Source organism: Loxodonta africana, chromosome 6, assembly GCF_030014295.1.
Source record: "Loxodonta africana isolate mLoxAfr1 chromosome 6, mLoxAfr1.hap2, whole genome shotgun sequence".
NCBI classification, from domain to species: Eukaryota; Metazoa; Chordata; class Mammalia; order Proboscidea; family Elephantidae; genus Loxodonta; species Loxodonta africana.
The window spans coordinates 58,311,804-58,332,661 of NC_087347.1; the positions used below are offsets into that span (position 1 = coordinate 58,311,804).

The 20,858-nt window shown below is 35.3% G+C and overlaps 1 protein-coding gene across 1 annotated transcript in view; it reads right to left on the reverse strand.

Moving 5' to 3' along the window:
• GULP1 (GULP PTB domain containing engulfment adaptor 1) overlaps positions 1-20,858 on the reverse strand; it is a 213,210-nt gene that overhangs the window by 122,440 nt on the left and 69,912 nt on the right. The window contains exons 2-3 of the mRNA XM_064286908.1: positions 6,623-6,697; positions 615-676 (exon numbers count right to left, since the gene is read on the reverse strand). Of these exons, the coding sequence (XP_064142978.1) occupies positions 615-676; positions 6,623-6,650 (90 nt within the window). The 5' untranslated portion in view covers positions 6,651-6,697. The remainder of the gene's footprint in view (positions 1-614; positions 677-6,622; positions 6,698-20,858) is intronic.

A 20,858-nucleotide genomic window follows, 5' to 3' on the forward strand; every position in this document is an offset into this window, starting at 1 on the left:
ACCAACATCATAATTCAAAGGCATCAATTCTTCTTCTGTCTTCCTTATTCACTGTCCAACTTTCACACGCGTATGAGGTGATTGAAAAGAACACGGCTTGAACTTGAGTCAGGTGCACTAAAATACAAATGTGCCTTTTTTTTCCCAGGTATTCTTAATAGTTAAAGGCTTTCTTGGTGGTGGTGGTGTGTTTTATTCTGTTTTTGATCTCTTATTTTGGATGATAATTACACTCATTAAAATTGCAGCTCTTTCATTTCTAGATTAGCTTTTTATATTTAGTTTGGCTACTGTAACATTAAAATGTTTTCAGAGAAAGCTAAGATGTTGTTGTTTTATTTCCTATAGGCCATCATATTGCAAGTTATTTTAACAATAGCCAAAATCATTTAAAGAAAATACATGCATGGCTTAAAAGAAGCTATAAAGAATATACTTTTTCTAAAGAAATCACTTATTTGGAGAGAGAAAATAACTTCCCCTGTCATGTACTACACCATTATTTTACTTGCATAGAAATACTAATATAGAAGAAACTTTTGTAAGATTAACCATGAACTAGCAGTAAAACTATAACAAATAAAATTAAACAATATTATATGAACTGTTTTTACCTTTGCATTATAGGGAATGTAATGTTTTGATAAAGCTTCAGGCGTATGCATCCACGTTTTGTCTGCAATGAAGAATACACAATGTTAAATGAAATTATAGGCTCTATGGTGTCATATTTATGCATTAGCATTTTAGAGAGTCCAGGAAGTGTAGCAGCATTTCTAATTCTGAGACTCTGTTGGTAAGGTGAGAAAGAAAAACTAGTCATATATAAGAACAATGTAGCTGGAGCACGATTCTAGGATTCCTTCCATGCTGTAAAAGTCCAAAGATTTTCAAATAGTATAAGTGATAATAAATTTTTTAGACTATATAAAAATAACAACATCAGTTGGGCTATGAATAATTATACTAATTGTGATTAAAAACAAATATCTTTCTTCTTTATGCTCTCATGAATTACAGACTCTTTTTTATTAAATCTCTGATCAACAAAAAGTCATTTTTTTTTATAATGGTAATCATAGCGATTGTTATTTTTTGGCAAGAATTATCTAGTTATTAAAAGAAAATTTTAACATTAAACTAACAACTGCAGCACTATAAAGCTGAAATAACACAATATATTATGTTTATTTAGAAATCAATCTAGTATTAGGATAACAGTTTTATACTAAATTTAGACAAATAGATGGAGGGCCTACTATCAGGAGGTGTGGGTATAAATATTCTTAAATATAGCAATTCGAAATGTCTCTGAGATAATTGTGATAATCTATTAGACATGAAAGAAACTCAGCATGACAAAAATATTGAACCTATGTACTGTATAGTATTGCTAGAAATGGAAATATATATTTCTCATTCAATTCTTGACTTTTATTAATTTACTTCATGTGTTGTTCTCAAATTGTGAAATGTATAGAGGGGACAAAGCAAAAACATAATGTCTATACAAATCAAATGGACTTTTTTATTTTTTCTGAAGTGGCATTTGTTTGGAGTAAGACTTTTGAATCTTCAGATACATTGTCTTCTTTAGTGCAGTTGTGTGTGTTAGTATTTTATTTTACAGGAGTTTCTCAATTTAGATTGAAAATTATAAACGGAATAGAATCAAAGCCTGAATTTATCACCAAATATATCAGGTAAATCCTGAGATAACATTTTGGATCACTAACAAAACTTTTTCAACATTCAATTCAGAACACTCTAAAATGATGTGACAGAAATTACTTTGATATTATTAAATGTTCTCAAACTGGAGGAGTGTGAATGCACAGGAAAAAAAAATGGCATATACTCTTGGAATGCCAATTTTATTTTACAATTAAAAGGATAATACACTATATTTTTAGTACATTACTACTATACATATTTAGGGTAAAATGTGAAATTTGCAAGGGTTTCTAAGAGAAACATGAGGAATCAATAAAACTCCATGTTCATGGTACCTTTTGGGGATATTTCTGCCTACGAGGGTGGATATGGGACAGCTGTACTTGGGTGAAACATTTTGAGAAGGTTCAAAAATCAACATTGACATTGATATTTAACATGTAAAATTTTTATTTCTCTTATGGATTTTATCTCACTTATAGTTTTCTCCTTATGATTGCTAATGGATACTGATAATATTAGTTCAAGAATAAGTTGTATTTAGATTTGGGATATAATCTTGTCCTTGTACTATATCGAAAGAAGTAAATCACAATACTGTACATCAAAATAATAAAAACACCAAAGGTATGCCTGGAGGAACAAATATCCAATTTCATTTTTTTGTGCCTTAACTCAACTCTTGTCTCTGTTTCCGAGACATATATCACTTCTCAGGAGGAGGCAAAGTCTGACTAAAGTCTGAATATAATGCTTTATAGCAATCCTGAGGCAGGGAGATAATTGCTTTCTCCTGGAAGTCACTATTATTTGAAAGCTGATGATATTGCTTCTGTTATAAAGTGTCAGATAGCAGTGACCTACGAAGAGAGTGGTTATACACAGATGTTCCTGGTGATGGACTAAGATAATCAAAAGATTAAATTACAAGAGAATAAGCGGTAGTTTCTCAATAACAAAAATATGCATCCATTCTGTATTATTAAGTGATGATGTTTTAGTGGTCATTCATTGCACAATCTTTGGTACAGGTAGCATACTTAAAAAAACCAAAGGATTCCCAAAATAAGTCTTTCTTTCACCCAATTTATAATTTGGCAAAGGAAAAACAGTGACAGAATAAAACTATTTATACCAAATCATAAAAATATCATTGAACCTTGAGGAGAGGATACAGATGATTGTCCTTGGTTGCTATAAAGGGCTCACAGAAGCAATCGGATGTTGGGACTCATGCAAAAATGGCAATGTAGACATTCTAGAGTTTGTCCCTCTTCCCTGAAATTAAACTATAATCACTAGCTCAGTATTAACACCCACATGAAATGCCAACATTTCAAAATATTTGACAAGCATCAAACTAACTGCTGGGTCAATAAACTTTCATTTTCAAAATTCATTTAGATCAAGAAAGATCCACTAACTTCATTATTCTTGTATCATCAGAGCTTGATGTAACGAAAGCAACTACTCGAGTGTACAAAATTTAAAACTAAATGTTGTTGGATGACTCCATTTTATTTGAATAAAATTTCCATAAAAAGGAAAATAATACCAATTGAATTTCAAGTACTATGCATTATGATGATATTTACTCATCAGTATGTCAAGAGATGAGTTAAAGAAAAAAAAGTGTAATTATTAGTTGAATTATTTAATCACATTTATTTCCATGCTATATTTCAGGCTCTTTTGCTAAATGACATTATTTTGATGTAATGACTAGAATACAAGATTTTCAAAATTCAATGAGAAAGCTAATCTAGAGAAAGAAGATTCAAAACGAATATATTCATTAAAATTTAATCTATGATTATATGATGTTAGATTACTTTTATGTAGCTCTTCAAAGCAGCTCAAAATGATGCAATTCTGAGACATTCATTATTTTTTGGAATCTATAAGCAACTCTCATACCTTGGAGCATTGCAAACAAAATCAATGTACCACCTGGCTAATACAATCAAAAAAGATCAGACAAATTACCAATTGAGGATTTAATACAAAGAAGGAGAAAGAAAAAAAAAAAAACTTATATTTACATTTAAGATGATAATCTTTTTTCTTTAGGCTTCTGAGAACCAAGATCATTTAATAAAATTGCACATGAAGACTAACTGGATAGCTATGCAAAATGAGATAAACTTTTATTGATAGAAGGCCATCTTGCATTTTTTAGAATACTATATACAGAGTATATTGATGCTGGTTATTTGAAATATGACTTTAATTATATATTCTCTAGAGCTATAATTATAGCTCCAGATTATCAAGATATATAAATTCTTTCATAAAATGAAAGTTTTTCATTTCAGGTTAAAGTTAAAAAAAGTGGTATTGGTTGAAACCAGAGACAGAGGAGGCTCATAGAAGTTTTTCTCTTTAAAAACCTCACTAAATGAGAGTCAGAAATGGTTCATGAACTTGAGGTAGAACTTTCAGTATCAATTTCTAACTTGGAGTAAAATATTGATCAATAATTTCCTGATAAGGATATTTACATCATTGGACTTGAAAAATAAGAGAGATCCAAAGAAATTTAAAGCCAGTGAAGCAAAGCAGGAAATAACAAGTGCTTCTAATTCTTGATTCTCCAAATATAATTTTTCCTATGGTTTCACTCCTACTGTCCTCAAATGTGACATATTTAAATTTACAATGGCTAGTTACTCAAATTACTATCCAACCCTTGGGATTTCTTAATGAAATGCCATCCTAACTCATTTCAAACAAATAATAAATCAGAAATTTGGAATTGCAACATTAAAACTATGGGAAGGAGAATTCCATATAAAAAAAAAGAAGGTACAGAAGTCTTTTTAAAAATAAGATAGTGTGATTTGTGATGTAAGTCTTCTTTTCATTTATTAAAATAGCTCAATATATTATAGAATTATATTAACACATTGTTACTGAGAAAGGGAATAAAAAAGAAACATTACTTTCGGTGTATGTTTTAAATCAGAAGCAAGCTACAAACATCAATAAACACCACTTTGGAGTCCCTTATTCAGTAAAAGAAGTAAAATAATAAATTCCTAGTTTTCCCAGGCTGAAAAGTGTCTTTAAGTTTACATTATCTAAATCCCTACTGAAAACATTAATCGTCTGTACTCAATCCAAATGTTTGAACACCTGTCAATTCAGTGACAAAAAAAGATAGTATTTTGAGTAATTCTATTATATTTTTCATGGCTTTGTTGGAATTTATTTTCCTACATTAAATCAGGAGCCCTGGTGGCATCGTAGTTAAGAGCTCAGTTGCTAACCAAAATGTCAGCAGTTTGCATCCACCATCCATTCTTTGGAAACCCTATAGGGGTTGTCCTGTAGGGTTGCTATGAGCCAGAATTGACTCAATGGCAACTGGGGGCAGCATTAAATCAAAGACCTTATAATTTATACCTATTTGTCCTTTATTAAACTGAGACTCATAAACATTGAAAGGCAACGATTATTACTACGCTAAGGTTTCTCCACCATGCTTCCTGCTGCACGGCTGAGAGTCATAACATCATCCCAATCTTTCTCATCTGGACATGTGTCAATGTGCCAAATAACCCTTTGGGAAAGAACACAGTGTCCATGATTACATGGAATAGAATAGAGAACTCTATGTCCTGGTTCTGGACAGTTTGTTCTTCATACATTAGAGGCTGAATTACAGTCTTTGATAATTGCACTGTTGACTTTATTCTTCAGCCATCTTTTACACACACAGCAGTTAAGGTGCACCTTCAAAATAATAGTAACACATAAATAACTTATAACAGTGTTTATACTTTCTGGACCCAAGTTTGGCAATCTACAACATCTTATAGACACATGGGGTCATCAAAAATTGAAATAGACTTCACAGCAACTTTTTTTTCCCTTTTAATTAAGTTTACAGTGTAGAACATGACCTAACTTGCCATTTTTTTCCCCACAGGTGGGTAATCGAATCACATAGGTTATCTCTTCATGCTTTCAATCATCTACTAATTTGATTAGCATTATTTAAGTGTTTTCTTTCAATTCCTTGATAGCATGTTAAGCAGGAGACAGCCCTGTGCCTACCACTAAAGAACTCTTTCCAGAATGACAGATACATTATTTTAACTCCACTAAGCCAAAAAAGACTTTGGTGGTTTTAAGCTAGAAAAGGAACCCTGGTGGCGTAGTGGTTAAGAGCTCGGCTGCTAAACAAAAGTTGGTAGTTTGAATCCACCAGCCGCTCCTTGGAAGCCTATGGGGCAGTTCTATTCTGTCCTATAGGGTCACTAAGAGTCAGAATTGACTCCATGGCAACAGGTCTGATTTGGTTGAAGCTAGAAAATATACATGACTGTTTTTCCTATTTGTCCTTTATTGGCTCATCATGAAATAGTCTGTCAAATGATTGTTTTCTTGCCCTTTCAAAAAATACATGTAATTAGCTGTTTCATTCCTACCTAGGTAATTGCGATGTATTACTTTTACAATTCTTTTAAATCCTTGCCTGAAAATTAATCACAGATTTATTTTGGTCTCATTCCTATCACCAATCCTCAATCCTCAATAGTATTCAATAAAACATGAAACACACAAACGCTCATGAATTTTCATAGCTGTTACTTTAGGTGAGGCCCAAGGAATTTAATTGTACATGGTCACATAAGGTGAAGTTGAAACCAGATTTCAGATCACATTATTCTTTGCAATTTCACACAATAGCATAAAATTGTTTTCAGTGTATATTGCTACCTTTGTATTGTGAACTAGTGTATTTAACAAGTCAGTTTTTTCATTATGCTGCTAACAAAAGAAGGTCAGTTAGCAATGTTTCCAGATTTGTGTTATTCTAGTCTAGCTTCACTTCTGCACAATCTGGCTTGATAATAGGAAAAACTGACTTCTTGACATCTTTGCTTGATTTTCATAGTAGTATTTAATTGACTCCCAGGTCCTTTAAAATGGGCACACTTACCTTTCTTCCTGCTAAAAGCACGGTTCATGGTGAGGACCAGCCAAATCAATGTTAGGGTCAGTGACACTTTATAGCCTATAAAAATAACAAAATATTAAAAATAAATGGAGGCGTATTGAGCAGCCTCTTTTAATATTTGAAAATATTTACAAACAACATTCTAAAATGTCCAAAGGACACTAGGTAAGGGTAAACATATGTGTTCCATACTATATGTGGTATGAACAGATCATTATAAATTAAAGGAAATTCCTTCAAAGTTGTTTAATTTTTTTTCCTATGATATATCCACCAATAACTATGTATACCTGTAAATTTAAAGATAAAATCAACACGTCTTTCTGAGCTTGATGGTAAGGTGTGGTAAATTTTTGTTTCATCATTAGCAGTTGTGGTAGATAAAAAGAAATCTTTTAATTATAACTGAGGATAAAATTAATAAAGTCATTCACATATATAAATAAAAAAAAATTGGGGGGTTAACTGAGATCCAGAGTGGTTAAGCAACCATCACAAAGTCTCAGAGACGGGGTAGAGTAATAGTAATAGTGGTTAGGAATATGGGCTAAAGCTACCTAACATTTAGGGACGTTTTACAGATTACGTGAGGTAGGAAAGCACTTGGCATCATATTTGCTATTATTGTGTTAGATGTAGGATGAAATCCAAATCTAGTACTCTTTTCCTTCTATGCATCATTCATTGATCAAAGAAGTTCTCCTTAATATCCATTCTATGCTTTGCTCAATGTGAGGGATGTACATCAAAGCCAGCAGCTTGGCTAGAGAACTCCATGTTCTATAAGGTAACTGCCCAATTGAGACATTTCAATTTTATCTACCTAATGTCTTCATGTAAAAAAAAAAAAAAAAAGATTTCTCTAGTATTCCCTCAGAAACTCAGGGAATATTCACATTAAAGTCTCAGGTGGAAGTTAAAATTAAATATAAAACAGAATTGCATTGTCATCTATATGTGAGGTCCATGAAAGAGTTTATCTTACTGATGAAACTGGCAAAAGTAATTTTTTTGCTCCTCTGGCAATGAAATACTCTTGAATTGATACTAAGATAGTGTTTAACTTCTAATATATCTTCTATAAGGACTAGTGCTACAGGGATATTTCAAGATAACTTAAAGCCATTTTTAGAATTAAAAATATAAAGTTCTTTCAATAACTTATATTTTCTCACTTTTCAGATTAAATTCAATCATATAAAATAACTCTCTGGTGGCACAGTGGTTAAGCATTCAGCTGCTAACCAAAAGGTGGGCAGTTTGAATCCACCAGCTGCTCCTTGGAAACTGTATGGGCCAGTCCTACTCTGGGCCAGTTCTACTCTGTCCTATAGGGTCGCTACGTGTCAGAATTGACTCGACAGCAATGGGTTTAGGTTTTATTCAATAATCTGTCCCCTTACCAGTCCAGATGACTCCATCAGCAGAAATCAAAGGAAACCTCTGTACTTGGTATAAGAGCCTTATTCTGTGGCCCTCCATCTGCAGACTACAAGAGAATAATTTAACTCTGTGTAAGACCTCCCTCTCCCTTCTGCTGCCAACTGCTGCCCAGAAAATCCCAGAACTGTATGTAATTATGAAAAGACCTTCCACCAATCCCACTCTAAGACTCAGACTCATCACCACTTTCTGCTGAGAGACTATAACAATAATTTTATGGCCCCCAAAAATTGCTGTTGAGTCAATTCCAACTCATAGCTACCCTATAGGACAGAGTAGAACTGCCCCTTAGGGTTTCCAAGGAGCAGCTGGTGGATTCGAACTACCAGTCTTTTGGTTAGCAGCCATGCTCTTATCCACTGTGCCACCAGGGCTCCTCAAACCAGTCAGCATAAACCAGGGTTCTCAGATCAGTCTCCTCCCCCAGACTCTAATCCTTAAGCAACCAAATTTCTTACCTCTACCATCTTCTGGAAACCTCTCCCTGTGGTATCTGACATTCACAATAAATCATTATCAAAATATACTTAGCATCTTTTTCTGAAGGTTTTCTCCACTTTGTTCTCTCAATGAAATCTGCAGGGCTTCAAACTGGTTCATTCTGGTTTGAACCCCCGCTGAAAATTTGCATTTCTAACAAGTTCCCAGGAAGGTATACATAAGAATCACTTGGGGAAACAGGACCCACGCCTAACACCATACACAAAAACTAACTCAAAATGGATCAAAGACCTCAATGTTAAACCTAAAACTATTAAATTCCTGGAAGAAAAAAATGGGACCTAATCTTTTATAGAAACAGAGTAACAAATATTACAGCAAAGGCATGAATAGAAGAAGACCCATAAATGGGATCTTACAAAAATTAAAAACTTATGCTCATCAACAACTTTATGAAAAGAATAAAAAGACAACCTACAGACCAAGAAAAAATCTTCAGAAATGACTTATCCCCAAACCCCAACTCCAATAATTCTTTGACTCCATTGAAACCTATATCCATTGATCTTCCTGTGTTTTCACTGTCACTCACTCATCTCAAGACCTCATTTACCTTCATATCCAGCTTTAATTACTTGGTCAACTTTTGTAATCAATTATTTTGTTTCTATCTAGTATCCACAGGTTCTCTGCTCCTACTTGCTTCTATCTAGTATCTACTGCTTATTAGTATCTGTAGTCAAAACGCTTCCACTTGTTCTTAAGGAGAATCCACAGATTGTTCACCTGCACCTGCACAGCTGAAAATGGCTGGCTAAGACACACAGCCATGCTGACAGATTTCACTTTAAAACCTTCATTTTTAACTTCGATCTCCCTTAAATATTCGTGAAAATTATACTATATTTATGTTGTCAATTATTCTTGCAGTTCTCAACCTTTATTGTGCATTAGAATCATCTGAAGGGCTTGTTATAACAAAGATTGCTGTACCTCATTCTCAGAATTTCTGATTTAAAAGTTCTAGGGTGGGACCAGAAAATTTACATTTCTAATGCATTCTCAGGTTATGCAGATGCTGTTGGTTCAAGGGACACACTACTAGAATCTCCGATTAAACCTTCTCCTGCAATGAAATTTTCAAGTTTCTCTCCCATTCTCTTTCAGATACAGACTATGCTACCTACTTCACTGAGAGAAACAATTAGGAAATAATTTACATACCATACTCCTCCAACCGCCTGTACTCAGCTAGCTACAACTATCTAACTTCTGCACCTATGCACTAGATTTCTTTCTCTCTCATTCATACACACACTAAACAAGCCCCATTTCTCTTCATCCCTTTAAACAAAGCTGCTTCAAAGAGCTGTCTCTACTCATTGTTCCATATTTCTCTTCTCACATTGCCTTTGGAACCCACAAAATCAGACCTTTGCTCTCACTTCATCAAAACAACTCTTACCCAATCTATAATTGCCTTTGGTTTGCATGGTTCAAAAGTCAATTTTGTATCAGTTCTGTTCAATCTGTCAGTAGTGTATGCACATTGATCACGTTCTTACAACAGTTTTGTCACTTAACTTTCAGGACACCATAACCTCCAATTGTCTTCTTACCTCTCCAGTAAATTTTTCCCTGTGTCCTTCACAGGCAACTTCTTACTATCTTGAGCTCTAACTGTTTAGTTCTGGGTTTGAAATGTCTCACTTACAAAGCCATTGAATTATGGTGTTGGCGAAGAATACTGAATATACCATGGACTGCCAAAAGAACAAACCTGTCTTGAAAGAAGTACAACCAGAATGTTCTTTAGAAGCAAAGATGGTCAGACTACTTCTTACACACTTTCAACATGTTATCAGGAGGGATCAATCCCTGGAGAAGGACATCATGCTTGGTAAAGTAGAGGGTCAGCAGAAAAGAGGAAGACCCTCAGTAAGATGGATTGATACAGCAGCTACAACAATAAGCTCAAGCATAACAACAATTGTGAGGATGGTGCAGGGTCAGGAGTGTTTCATTCTGTTGTACACAGAATGGTTATGAATCATCACTGACTCAACAGCACCTAACAACAATAACTCTTTTCTATTTATTTAATTCAGTCTTATGACTTTAAATACTATTGTATGCTAATTACTCACTAATTATGTCTTGAATTCAGAGCCTCCCCAGCACATGTTTGTATATTTGACTTTCTACTCAACATCTCGACATCAATACCCAGTATGCCAAACTGATCTTTTCAAAGCCTCTCCTTTTCATTAAATAGAAACTGCAGTTGCTCAGAACAAATTTTTAGAGATATACTTAATATTTCTCTTTTTGTCATACCCATGTCCATGGGAGAAAGATGCGGCAGTCTGCTTCTATAAAGATTACAGCCTTGGAAACCCTGTGGGGCAGTTCTGCTCTGTCCTGTAAGGTCGCTATGAGTTGGAATCAACTTGACAGCAACAGGTTTGGTTTTGGTTTGGTTATATCTGCTCCAAGATTAATTTTAATCCAGCATCTAGAAGTCAATGATGTCATGCATGTGACTACAATCTTTCAATTCATTCTCGTCTCACTCAGAATAAATCCAAAATCCTTGAAATTAACGATAAGGCCATATATTATCTCTGCTTCAACCCAGTTATCTATCTGTCATCTTCTCTATTATTCAGTAAGGTCTAGCCACATTGATCACCTTGCTGTTCAACAAACACTCCTGATAAATCTCCCACTTCGTGATCTTCACACTTGGTGTTTCTCTGCCTAGAAGGTATTTTCTCAATTATTACATGTTCAGTGAGACCCCCTGAGGATGGCTTCCTTATCAAAAATTAAAAGACCCCCCCCACAATAGTTCTTCCTCCTCTTTTCCTGTTTTATCTTTCTACTGTCATTATATTTGTATGTGTATATACATACACATACATACATACCTGCACAATATATATTTTATATTTATATATTATATATATGCTATATATATCTACATATTTATGAGGATATACTTATATAAATACACACATATAGACACCATCATCTATCTGTCTTTCAGCTTGTCACACTGTGGTAACTTGCATGTTGCTATGATGTTGGCTACTATGCCATTGGCATTTCAAATATCAACAGAATCACCCATGCTGGACAGATTTCAGTGGAGTTTCCAAAATAAGACAGACTAGGAAGAAGCGCTTGGAAGTCTATTTCCAGAAATTAGCCAATGACAACTCTGTGGATTACATCTGAACATTGTCCAACTCACTTGGTTGAGTACTTCAACAAGAGGAATCAATTGCTACAGAGGAACATCATGTTTGGTGAAGCAGAGGGTCAACAAGGGCATAGGAGACCCTAGATGAGATTCATTGGCATAGTAGTGACAATGGACTCAAATATGCTGGTGATTGTGAGGATGTTGCACATAATGGCACCATGAGTTGGAGTCAACTCAATCACAACTAAAAATATACATAAAATATACTTATTTATCTTACTTATCTTCTAAGTACAAGGTATGCTCTAAGAGGCTATGAATTTTTTTAACCTCTTTTGTTTATGGCTATGCCCCCAGCAATTAAAATATTACTTGACAAATATTAAAAACTCTATAAATATTTGTGGAATTGAGTGAATGAATGAATAATTGCCAATTACAAGGTTTTGTTTATTTCACCTTTATCTTTCATCTTATTCTTATCATCTATTAGGGATCTTCTTTATATAGCTTCTGAAAATAATTATCATAATGTAGCTCTATTTTTCTGCAAGTTTACCACTAACTTACTCAGCTCTGCAGCCTTTTTATGTTCAATTATTGGAATCTACAATCTATTTGGATTTAAAGTAGTGAATTAAAAGTATGTTTTCTTAGTAGTATGTTCAGATTTACATAAGGATAAAAAGACTTACAACATTCCAACTTTTAAATAGGATAAACAGATGGTATTCCAAATGTTAAATTAATGATATTTTTCTTTATTAAATGTATATACACTCCTTAAATTTATTAGAATTACTAAACGAAAAAAGAATATGACCATTTACAAACTAAACCATAACTATCATGTAAACTTTAAATCCACAAACTATAAGTTAAACTCTGCTGATCAATTCCATAGATGATTTTAATATTCTCCTCTAATTTGAAAGGATATTATTTTTACTTACGTTGAAATTATAGCCTATTAATCTTTATCATTCTACTCTCCATAAATCTACATGCCAATAAAAGCACAGCAGTTAATCTTTTACAGCAAAGTCATTATTGCAGTGAAATTATTGATATCTCTGTCCTGTGTTTCTACTGCCAAAGACAAATTAAAAGAGTTAACTGAATTATAAAATATTATCACTAAGATACTGTTTTGTGGACTTAATGACACAATAATAAAAACCAAAAACCCATTGTTGTCAAGTCAATTCTGACTCACGGTGACCCTAAACGACAGAGTAGAACTGCCCCACAGGGTTCCCAAGGAGCACCTGGTGGATTAGAATTGCCGACCTTTTGGTTAGCAGCCATAGCTCTTAACCACTATGCTACCAGGGTTTCCTGACACAATATCACTCTTTTATTCACCCCATATTTTATTCATCTTCTCATTACACATACCATTAATAAAGACAGGTAGAGGATGTAGTTTGAGAATTAAAACACCAAAATTAATAATATCATATATACTAAAAAATATAGTTTACATAAAATTTTCTGTTAACTTTTTTCCATAAAATAGCGTCACAGGAAAAAATTATTAGGTATAAAATACTAGTACTGTAGACTTTTTAATTATTTTTTAAGTAAGCATAAATGAGTTTTAATTATTTACACGACTATCATTTATGTCAGAATGTTTGTTAGTGGGGAAAATTAACCCTAAAATAAATGCTGTTCTGGCTCCCACCCAAGAGCACTTAAAAACAGGATTTAAAATAATTAAACTGTTTCCAAGTTACTTAACAGTCTTCCAGAACAATCCTCAAGAATATTCCAAGAAATACAGAAATATCCAGCACCAAACTAGGTAAAAGTCATAATTTCTGGCATTCACCCCAACCCCCTCCCCCGCAAAAAAAATTATCCAGCATGCAAAGAAGCAGGAAAATACAATCCATAATGAGGAGAAAAATCAACCAAGATGACTGAAAAAGAATTTTGGAAACCTCATTATGACTGGAAACCCTGGTGGCGTGGTGGCTAAGTGCCACGGCTGCTAACCAAGAGGTTGGCAGTTCAAATCCGCCAGGTGCTCCTTGGAAACTCTGTGGGGCAGTTCTATTCTACTCTGTCCTATAGGTTGCTATGAGTAGGAATCGACTCAACGGCAGTGGGTTTTTGGTTTTCTCATTATGACTAGAGAAATTAGATATAGTGTGAATATTAAAATCTGTAAAACAACTGGTTTTAGATTTCTTTTTTATTTACAGGAATGCTTTTGATATCAGATTTTCCTGGAAGTCTTTCAAGGATAAAGGAAAAAACTGAAAATTGATTAAAACATAGTTATCATTAATATAAATCATAAATCACTTTAAAAGCCTGTTGTTCATTGAGAGATCAGAGACGATGCTAAGACAATGAAGTGCAATCATTAAGTGCAGTTCTATGAAGAAAGATAAACGAGGTGACGTTAAAAAAAAATCTGTTCCTGTGATTGCACACAAGATACATTTTTTTTTACTCTTTTATCATTTGTATATTTTCTTTAGTATGTAATTCACTAAGGCAATTATGAGAAGATGTCGGACAATTTTAGACCCTGTATTAACTCTACCAGGCTGCTAATTACTCTAAAGTAGTGATTTACTATTCGAACTTTGCGCATGATTTATTCTCTTAGGAGAACTCAGCTCATTTTTGACATTCTTCTTGATCTAACTAGTGTCTGTTGCAAAGGTTATCTGCTTAGATATCTCACTTGCAGGACATCTTATAATATTCTTCTTTCTTTTGTCTTATGACTGTAATAAGCAAGGGTTATTGCTTTTGTATATCAATACTACCTGAATGTAGAGAAGAAAACTAAAGAACATAAGCTGAGAAATTCCAGGTTACCAGAAGGGGAAGTCACGTGATATGAGTTAAAGAGAATATGAATTTATAATTACTCTGTAACAGCAACATTAATGTTTTCTGAAACTCTGGTGTAGGATATAGTAATTATCAAATTCTTTTTTCACAAAAAAAATATGTACTTACCTACATCTTATAGCATCCACACATAAAAAATCCTTGGCTGTCTCATTAGATACATTTTGAGGCCACGTCATATGCTATGCACTATACCAGAAATGGGGAAATAAAAATAAATATGACATGGTCTCTGCTTTCAAAGAATGCAGCACATTTAAGAACTAAGGGAGAATGGGTACGGAGCTCTGAGTGCTGAAGCAAGCATTAATAAAGAGAGAGATACCAGGAATTATTGAAAGTGAGAAGATGACGTATCAATTGATCGTTTCATCCCAGGAGAAAGCTTCAGAGAGAATGTAAGTGGTTGTTTCCCAGATGGACAATGGCTAAAGGGGAGAGGAGGAAACATTTCAGGAAGAAGAGCAAAGCTGGTGTAGCGCATATCGGTTATGAACATAAGACTCCTAGCCGCACTGCTAATGTTGTTAGGTGCTGTCAAGTCAGTTCTGATGCAAAGCGACTCTACATACAACAGAAGGAAACACCGCTTGGTCCTGCACCATTCTCATGGTCTTTCTTATGCTTGAGCCCACTGTTGCAGCCACTGTGTCAATCCATCTTATTGATGGTCTTCCTCTTTTTTGCTGACCCTCTACTTTACCAAGAATGATGTCTTCCTTCAGGGACTGATCCTTCCTGACAACATGTCCAAAGTATGTGAGATGGAGTCTTGACATCCTTGCTTCTAAGGAGTTCTGGTTGTACTTCTTACAAGGCAGATTTGTTCCTTCTTTTGGCAGTCCATGGTATGTTCCATATTCTTCCTCAACACCGTGATTCAAAGGCATCAGTTCTTCTTTGATCTTCCTTATTCATTGCCCAGTTTTCGTATGTGTTATGAGTGACCGAAGACATCATGGTTTGGGTCAGGTGGCCCTTAGTCCTTAAACTTTATCTTTACTTTTTAACACTTTACAGAGGTTTTTTGCAGCGGATTTGTCCAATGCCAATAGCCTTGCAGGAACCATCTACCGTCCCTCATTGAGGCTTTCATCTGGCCTGTTCTGCAACACCCTTGACCAGGGCCAGGAGATGATCTAAGAGGAGCATGTTGGACACTTGCTAATGTGGCTAACTTTCAGAATGCTTATGTGTGAGAAAAGCTTAATGCCCAAAGTCCTGAAATACCAGGTCTGTGGAACAACAACAACAAAAGGACCAGAATTCCCTCCACAGCAAAGAGTGAAGTCAAAATAAATGCTACAATGAATCCAAAAGAAAAATGGTCAAATACAGCCTGTCCTTTTTGACATGAAAGATATGAAAATTAAACCATTTTATTCTGACACCTTCTGCTGTAAGAGGATTCGAATGAGGTGTATTCAAAAGTCATCTCCACAGCTGTAAACACTCTTAGGACTGTGAAATAAGTACCTGGGCAGTAATTATAGTAATTGAGGGATATCACAAAATTCAGTGCAGGAACTGGATAATATAAGAATATCCCTTGCTCCCAGTATCTCAGCTTGGGCCACTACTCAGTACCCTAGGATGAGTATATACATGGGTTCTCCTTGTGACCTATGACCAAAAGAGTAAAAGTTCCATGAAAGGGCATATACTGGAATTTTCAGTCTGGGCAATTTCTTTCCTGTGGGTATCACAGCACACTTCCTTAGTATCTAGTGCTGCCTTAAGATTCTGAGCTAAACAGTGTGTTTCAATAATTAGATACTGAGATTTTTTATTATAACTCCATCAACTGCATGATCAAGTAACTATTTCTCTCCTGAGGTTTTCTGCATTATTTTGTGTCCTTAGCTACTATTCCGTAAAATGAGAATCATATAGCAAATAAATTATGCTAAGTAGAAGATTCCAAAAGTAAATTAAAAAGTTCTGTAGGTTGCAAAATTCCATATAAACAGAATAAAAATCACTTACTTATATGTAGATCTAAAACTAACCTAGGTTTAGCTTCATTTTGAACTAGAGATTGACATTTTTTGAAGAAGTGCTGTTCAATACTTTCTCCATTTTTCCATGTTTTATCCTAACAGTATGCTGGCTTTCCTTTTTATGTTAATTGTTCACATTAGCACCATATCTTTTTAGGCCTGCTGTTTCAGTCATTTCACCAAACACTTTGGTATCCATATTTTATCTGTGAAAGAGAACTTTATGGGATTCAATTACTGAGGTTACATTTTCTTTGGCAAAAAAATGTTTGAATTCCTTTGAAAGACTTGAATAACTGTCTGACTGCTCACTTAATGCTATTAAAGTCTAAGACTCAACAACTTTACGGATTTTTAAGAAAAGGTATTATAAAATATATATTTTTTTCAGATTCAGTTGGTCTCTACAGGCAAAGCAACAATATAAGCATTAAATTTTTATTTCAGTTTGAAATTTTCCACCTTTTATTAAGGGATTTTATGTGAAAAAATGTATTCATTTATATCTCTTGCTTTGATGTAAGGTGATTTTAGATTGTATTTTGTATTTTTATTATATTCTTACAATCAAGAATTATAAATGTGCATAGACTTACCATTTTAATCATTATATAGTTTTTTCTTTTCCTTTTTTTTTTTTTTAAAGAGAATTTTGTTTGAGAGAGTGAGAAAGAGAGATTATCCTTTTTTTCAACTTCTAAGGCAGATCGCAAAGGAAACTTCTTATATCTTTACACTTGAAGTCCAGAACACCTCACAATAATGCCCACAGTTCCGTTGGAGAGAGGAGGGGAGAAAAAGAGAAGAGAAATCAATCCTCCAAAACAGAGCTCTCAAATATTTATAATGGAAAATCATGCTATCCTTACTGTTGAGACAATGCTCTGTCTCTGCTACTACAGTCATCGATTCTGACTCATAGTGACCCTATAGGACAGAGTAGAACTGCCCCATAGGGTTTCCAAGGAACGCCTGGTGGATTCAAACTGCCAACCTTTTGGTTAGCAGCCATAGCTCTTAACCACTACACCACCAGGGTTTCCAACTACAATCAGGGAGATCTTACTTTTTAACTTTAGTAGGGCTATGATAATCTTAACTTGTTGGCTTTTTTTCTTTTGGGTTTTCTACCATCCTTTCCTGCACAGCTGCCAAAGATTTCACCTCAAAAATCCCATTGTCTTCATCACCATCCTGACGATGTTGAAATTTGCCCTAGTCCTGTGGTCCTGGAAAAGACTGAAGCTTAAAGAAATCCTCCCACTGCTTTGTATTCTGGAAATGGCTTACTGCAAAGAAACATCCTTCCCTATATGACTTAGTTACTCATGGATATTCCCTTGTGTACCTATGTTAAGGCCAGACACAGACCTTCCAAAATCCCATGCTTTGCTTTATAAATGATTAGCTGAACTCTTTGTGGCCACAGACCAATCTGGACAAAAATACCTGCTACTTTGACCTGACCAAGCTTTAGTTAAGCTTCTCTCTTTTCCCCAAGCTCTGGAACTTTGACCCACCCTCGACCTAAACAGCATACAACTCCTCCTCAACAGCCACTCCAAAAATAAAACTACCTCGGGATAAAACATTCTCTGATCTATTTTCCATGAAGGCCACTGCCACTCATTTTTTCTAACTGGTTTATTCTTCCCTTAAAAAAAAAAATCGAGTCCTTTTGTGCCTAAACTTTGAGGCTCTTACAGGTTTTAAAAGGTATATTCTCTCTATTGCAATAGGTCACCTCCCCTTAGTGAAATAATTCTTTTAAATAAATACTACACACTTAAGTACTGATTTGGTCTTTTATTTGACAGTCGATTTTATCATATTCAGAAAGATTTCTGCCAACTCACCCTAACCTATTTCGTGGAACTAATTTGCAAATTTTCCTCTCAAAATATTCACTCATATGGAGCTAGCCCTCTCATTTTCATGTGCTAATGAGTGCTTTCATTTTACCATCCACATCGCTCCCTCAAAGGAATTGCTAAATGATGTTCTAGAAAAGTAAATGAATTTTGTTTTCTTTAGTTATTTTTTATCCTTGCATCCCTAGCATCTAGTACATATCTTCAGTAAATATATGTTAACTACTAAAAAATTTTATTAACTAAAAATTAACAAATTAAGTTTTCTAAAACAATATATGTTTTATTGATGCACAAACACACATACTCATTCCTGAAGACTGTTGAAAAGACATTACGATCAAAGAAAGTACATCTTGCATTACTCTGAAAATCTACCTCATGTGGAGTTCGATGAGCATCTTGGATTGACATCTTCTCATCTTTCACGATATCAGGGAAGTTTTCTGCCAACAATTCTTTCTGTATTTTCTGTTATCTCTCCCTATTCCGGTATTCTAATCACCTGTAGGTTATTTCGTTGATAGAGTCCCACATGATTCTTAAAGTTTCTTCATTTTTTAAAATTCTTTTATCTGATTTTTTCTTCAAATATATCGGTGCCAAGTGCTTTATCTTCAAGGTCCCCAGTTCTGCCTTCTACTTGCTTGATTCTGTTCCTCTGACTTTCTATTGAGTTGTCTGATTCTATAATTTTATTGTTAATCATCTGAATTTCTGATTGGTATATATGGATTCTTGCAGCTTATTAAATTTTTCTTTATGTTCTTGAAGAACCTTTTTAATTTCTTCAACTGTTTTATCTGTGTGTTTCTTGGCTTGTTCTGCTTATTGCCTGATCTCCTTCCTTAGGTCTTGAAGAGCTCTGTATATTAATCTTTTGAATTCTGCATCCGATAATCCAGGAAGTCACCTTCATCCAGAAGATCCTTTGATTTTCTGTTTTGAGAGCTTGTTGAAGTGATCATGGTCTCCTATGTGGTTTGATACTGACTGTTGTCTCCAAGCCATCTATAAGTTATTGTATTAGTTTATGTTTACTTACTATACCCTAGTTTCTTGCTTTGTTTTGTTTTGATATGCCCAAATGGGTTGTTTGAGTGACATCCTGTCACCAGATAGCTAGAGTTGTCCTCAGGTATATGAGCTTATGAATCCATTCATTTTTCTTGTGTGGATTCAGCTCAGGTGTTCAGGTAGCTGGTCATCAAGTGTGTGGTACGGGCTCTGTCCTACAGTCTTAGAGGGGCAGGGGTGTTTGGTGTAGGTACCAGTATGTGGTTGCAGCAGGGGGGTCAGGCTCTGAACAAGACAGGGGGCTGGGAAACATCCCCCAAGTGTCTCTGAGGAAAGTGCATCCCTCCTCCCTAGAGTATGCAGGTGGGTGGGTTCTGCAGATGGTCCATGGGCACCCAATGCTTTTGGTTGTAAGGACTGAGAGGTACCAGTTATCCTTGGACCCCTGTTGTGGGGGCTGGGTGACCTGAGAGGAGCCACCAGTCCTTAGGCCCCTGATGTGGGTAGGTGAGGACTCTGTTTAATAGGCAAAGCCGTGTCAAATATCAAACACCCACCTCTCCACCACACAGCTTAAACAGTCGCAGTCTGCCACCAAGGGCCTATTCTCCTGGAATAGGCTCACATAGGTCCATGCAGGGGGTAAAGGTATTCAAAGTCCATGGACTGTTTATGCCTGGACAGGAGCTGCTTCTGTCCTGAGCTCCCCTGGTTAGTGGAGGTGGCAAATTATCTTTTCCCCCTGTTGTGTATTTATTCCTTCTCCAAGTCTGGGAGCATGGCTCACGGTGCTCCAATGGGCCTATCCCAGGCTCAGGGAAATCACCAGCCCCTGAAGCTGCCTTGGGGATGGGGGCGCAGTAAAATATGCGCAAGTACTTAAGCTTTTGCTGAGAGTGCCTTTATTCTCTGGTTCCAGAGGTGTGAGTAGGCTGTGTGGCTGGCTGCTTCTTCCTGAGAAAACTGCGGCCTAACGCTACGAGCAGCCCCCGCAGCTGCTTCTAGGAACGGTGCCTGAGGGATCTCAGCGATTCAGGCCAGCAACTCCTCTCCAATTGTGAATGGTCTCACTCTCCCCCTGCCACTTAGTCAGTTTTCTAACTTTGCCTTTGATGTTCAGGGCTCCTAGCTTGTAATGAATATAATCATTTCAAATGATTTTTCGGGTCTTTGTTGTAAGAGGGATCACCAGAAGCATCTGGCTATTCTGCCATCTTGGCCCCTTCTCCCTTGCATTACTTTGAACTTGTTTTCAACATAAGGAAAGGTTTTAAGGTAAGTAAGTAATCTGATTAACAAAACTGATACCCTTAATTGCACATGTTTCACAGGACTATGATTATGCAAATAATGACAATGCACTT